We start from the raw sequence: 5,098 nt of genomic DNA on the forward strand, positions 1-5,098 counted from the left end.
ATGGCGGCTATACAGCAGTTCTTCAGTACAGCAGTGATGCTATTAGATTGGCAGAGGACTTTCATCACTTTGATACCAAAGCGGTAGGATGCTACTGAGCTGGGTCATTTTCGACCAATTGGCATGTGTACCATCTTGTATAAGACTACGACGAAGAAACTTGCCGTTAGGTTGAGGGATATTTTTTCGAGGTTGATCAGTCTGGAGCAGGGAGCTTTTATTGGAGGGCGCAGTATCTCCGACAATATCCTAATAGCACAGGAGTTCATGTTTGATTTGGATACGGATCCGATGAGGAGGAGCTTGATGGGAGTCAATCTTGATATGGAGAGGGCCTACGACAAGGTGCGTTGGAATTTTGTACAGCAGTCTTTGTAGGGGTTTGGCTTTCATGAGACATAGATTCAGTGAATCATGGGTTGTGTTAGGGCTCCGTCGTTCGCCATCTTGGTGAATGGTACACCATCTTGTTTCTTCGAGCCCTCGGGAGGGTTGCACCAGGGATGTCCCCTATCCCATCTGTTATTTATTATTTGTGCAGATGTACTTTCTAGAGCCTTGCGTCATGCTGTGATCAATCAGGAGTTGGTGGCTTACAGGCCAGTGGTGGGAGCTACCCCAATTTTTTATTTGCTTTTTGCTGATGACTGCTTGTTGCTAGCCCGGTCGTCGCGGCAGGACGCCCGAGTCATTGGTAGGATTCTTCGGGACTATTGTGCAGCGTCAGGATACTGGGTCAATTTTTTAAAGTTAGCTATTTGTTTTAGTCCGAAAATCAGACAGGCGGTGAGGCATTCTATTCTAGAGATCTTGGGGGTGGGCGAGCAGGATGGCACCATGAGATACCTGGGAGTCCCAATTTCAGGTCGGCAGTTGCGTGGCTGGGATTGCTCTTCCCTCGAGCTCAGCATCAGGCAGAGGTTGGATTGCTGGCAGATGCATTCATTGTCTATGATGGGCAGGATCACCATGGTCTGGTCAATTCTCTCTTCGATCCCTATTTACTTACTCTCCAATTTCTTCATCCTAGTGTTGGTTTTGAGATCTCTTGAGCAACTATTTAGAAACTTCATCTGGGGAAGGCATGGAGGCAGTGGTGGAATCCATATGTTAGCATGGGAGGTGGTGTGTCAGCCTATCAGGTTTGGAGGTTTGGAAGAGCAGTCCTTGTTGGAGAGGCGGGAGGTGTTAGCGGCCTGACACATCACGAGATTTATTCTGGAGCCCGACAGTATGTGGTCCTCATTGATGAGGGTGAAGTATAGTGCATTGTTGCCTGAAGCGAGAGCTGCTCGCTACCACTCACCAGTGTGGAGAAAGATGTATGCCAGAGCTATGTTGGTCCTCCCGGAGATTAGATGGGCCATTAGTGACGGTCGATTTATCGATATTTTGGAGGATTTTTGGGTGACTGTGCAGCCGCTCAGTCTTCTGCCGACCATGGTGGATTCAGGATGATTGGCGGGCCACACGGTTAGTGATTTGATGGTTTCAGAGGAGGGCCGATGGAGGGAGGGATTTATTCGGGAGGTTTTGGGGGAGCAGTTGGCGAAAATGGTCTTGGCTCTCCCGGTGCATATTTGGAGGGAGCCTGACAAGTTAATGCCGATGAGGCGGTCTCAGATGCGTGCGAGGGATCTACAGGTTCTGTTTAGTGGGGAGCCAGTTCGACAGATCGAGGGATGATGGATTTGGAGGATATGGATTCATCCGCGGGTGGCGCTCTTCTTTTGGAAGGTAGCCTGGGGTTGCCTTCCTACCAGGAGCGTGCTAGTTAGGCGGGGCATGTGGATCCCTCTATGCTGCAAGGTGTGCACGGACTCTGAGGAGACTATTGGGCATGCTCTTCTGCAGTGTCCAAGGATCGGAAAGATATGGAGGAGGTCACCAATTCCACTTCTTCAGTCGGTGGTGTCGGTGCAGGATCTGTTACAGCTGCTGAGAGACTCTTTTTGGAGCCCTAGATCTATTGAGGCAGGGGTACATAGAGCATATCTGGCCTACCACATTTGGTTGGACAGGAATGCGGGCTTGTTTGAGGACAAGAGGTATTCTCCAAGGTTGGTGGTGGTTAGAGCAGTGCTTCAAGCCGGGGAGGTGACCTCATGCGCTGCTATGTGTTCTCTTGGGATGGCTAGGGACATTTGGGGTACTCGCTTCGTGGTTATAGCGCCCAAGTTCGCTCTTATTTCTTGTATGCCCCCATCCTCTGATTTTCTCAAGGTGAACTTTGACGGCAACATGGCGGTAGGTGGGAGGTCCAGAGGTGTTGGATTTGTGATCAGAGACCACTGCGGTAGTCTGGTCGCAGCAGAGGGTCATCGCACGCCAGGTCTTACCTATTGGGATTTGTATCCTAAGTGTTGATGATTGAATTTTGTAAATGAATTGACAAATTAATAAAGTATTATTTGGTATTATTTATCATTTTATTGTACATCTTCAAATGAACTCTTATATGATGAAGTCCTTAGAACTTATTTTATGTTAAAGGAGGATTTATCTTCGAGTCCTTAAACCTGTTCGCAACCAAATGATATGCTGTTACTAGAATGACAACATTATCGAGATTAGGTCGTTGTGTGACATATACGTTGGTTGTCCTGTTAACCAAGGAGTGTGGAGACACTGATATGTTACATAAGTGAAGTGTAGGAGTACATTTCACTGAACATGACCAATTTCAGAACGTTCTACTGTCGAGAGTGGATATGGATATAAGTATCTTCAGACCTGAGATCACCACAGTGATTAGCAAGCAACTCACTGTACTTGGATACGGGACTAGTAGAATTTCTAATTCTGGGAAGGAAGGTTACTAGGTGCAGTCAAGTACTTGCGAAATCGGTGCGTGAGTCAAGATGGAATTGGCCCCTCCTGAAAATAGGAGATAATGCTTTGTGTTCAATTTAGCAAAACATTGACCAGGATAATTCTAGTGAGGAGTCACAGGATTTCTAAAGTTGATCACATAGTGAATATGCTGATTACAGAGTTGACAGAACTCTGAGGTCATCCTGGCATTAGTTGTCAAAGGGATGAATTATACAGTAACCATAGTCCAGGATTCCAGAATATTTGCTCTACATATTCGGCCTATCCGGACATCGGGTACCATTGCTAGATGGTCACATCGATTAGTGCAGGAAGTCGTTTCTATACTACCGGCTTGGTTCGAACCTATGAGATCATGCATAGAAGTTTTCTGATTGATCAAGATGGCTGATGGATGATTGAGAATCATTCAGAGATAATTTGGTCAATTCGATTGGCAAATTATCCTATAAAATAATTAAAGTAATTATTGGAGGATTAATTAGTAATTAGATTACTAATAAACTCAATTTGATTCAGTAATTGGACTAAGGATGAGCCAAATTGAATTAATCATTCAGGATTTTGACCTGATTGGATTAGGTCTGAACCAATAGGACTTAAGTTGACCAAATTGAATTAGATTCAATTTGTGCTTAATTAGAGTTTGACCTAATTGGTTTAGGCTCAACCCAAGGAGATCGGACTTTCCTAATTATTAGGATTTGATCGAATTAAATGGGTTTGATCTGAATTGTTTGGATCTCAAAATCCACATGTCACATGTTCATGCATGGCACCATAAATTAAATTTAATATAATTACAAATTAATTTAAATTATTTAATGGCACCATGTGACACGTGGCAACCATCTGGAAGGGGCAACATGAGATGAGATCTCATGATAAGAGTTTGAACAAGTCAAACCTAATCCCTTCATGGCGCATGAATGAAGCATGCTTCAAATGGGTGGCGACATGAGTTGAGTTTGAATTTTGAATTCAAACATTAAGTCATATGGAAACTATGAATCAGATGGCTTATTCATCCACCAACTAAATGTGGATATGGCGAGTGGAATTTTGAAAAGGTCAATAGGAATTTCGAATTCAAATTGAATGGAATCAAATCAGCACCATCCATTTCAATCTTATCTCACCCGCATGAACCATCTATTGTTTGAATTTTGAATTCTAACAAGATAGGATCTATCTTGTTTCAACCCACCCCTTCATGCGCCAACAAGATGCCTGATCTTCCATTTGAATTTCGAATTCAAATGGTAAGATGGCGTGCCATTAAAAGGATCAATTCCTTGTGTCGCCAAGAAGATGAAGAATTCAGCCTTGTCATTCTCGCCGATTACTTCCTCCTCTAAGTCCATCTCGCCATACCTGATAGGGATCCCAGAAAAGAGCCTTTAGATCAGATCTAAGTCCTCTTCAATCCCTACAAAGCATTCCTCCAAATTCTTCCAAAAAGGTAAATCAAAAGTTGATAGTATCGGAAAGATCGGATTTCAGCCACAAGGGATCCTGTGCAAGCTAGCACTTCCACAGGATTGGATCTCTCCAGAAGCTTCGCGTGGATTACTCGTAGAGGCCAGACAACTGTATGGCTGTGAAGCTCAAGCATCAAATCCATTACCTTCTGATTTTGTAAAGGTATGAATCTAGATCCAGAGTTAAATCTTATACTAGCATTTTAGATAGGATCCAATTCCCGAAGGTTAAACCTCTTTTGGTCTACCTCACAGAGTAATCTTCAGAGCCTATTCGATGGGCATTTGGAATTAGTTGGGTCATAGATTAATTAAGTTTAGAACTTAATTAATAATTTTGTTGCCTAAGGTGACAACCCAAGAGTGGGGGTGAATTGGGTTTTCTAAATTTTAAGACCTTAAATTAATTTTTAAGTAAATGTGGTTTGGCCTATGTGATAAATATAGGTGTAGTGGAAGCAATAGTAGTAAAGATCTAAAAAATTGTGATTAAGTCACTTTTAGAATTTAAGCTAGAGAAATTCCTTATAAATGAACAATTAGTACCTAAGTCAAGTATGTGTTAGTACAATGATGAAACGACAATGCAAGAGTCACAAAATTAAGCGCAACTCAAACACAAGGATATATAGTGGTTCGGTGCATCCCAAAGCACCTACGTCCACTCCCCAAGCGTTCCCTTGGGAATTAACTATAACCCCTCGGATTACAATTGGATTGTTTTATCGGGCTCACAATCCAAAAATTCTACAATTGGTTTTACAAGATCACCAATTAAATCT

At 43.0% G+C, this 5,098-nt stretch overlaps 2 protein-coding genes across 2 annotated transcripts; both read left to right on the forward strand.

Moving 5' to 3' along the window:
• Positions 1–1,200, forward strand: LOC149768068 (uncharacterized). The gene is made up of 4 exons (XM_089929920.1): positions 1–83; positions 201–345; positions 429–450; positions 542–1,200. The coding sequence occupies exons 1-4, from the start codon at positions 1–3 to the stop codon at positions 1,198–1,200; spliced, it is 909 nt and encodes a 302-aa protein (XP_089786046.1).
• A 585-nt stretch (positions 1,201–1,785) lies between these two features.
• On the forward strand, positions 1,786–2,367 carry LOC149768069 (uncharacterized). Its single transcript, XM_089929921.1, has one exon. It carries the CDS (start codon positions 1,786–1,788, stop codon positions 2,365–2,367), a length of 582 nt encoding a protein of 193 aa, XP_089786047.1.
• Positions 2,368–5,098: the final 2,731 nt, after the last annotated feature.

This window comes from Phoenix dactylifera, chromosome 3 (assembly GCF_051530095.1).
Source record: "Phoenix dactylifera cultivar Ajwa chromosome 3, Ajwa_hap1_PhDact_Kaust_v1.1, whole genome shotgun sequence".
Taxonomy (NCBI): domain Eukaryota; kingdom Viridiplantae; phylum Streptophyta; class Magnoliopsida; order Arecales; family Arecaceae; genus Phoenix; species Phoenix dactylifera.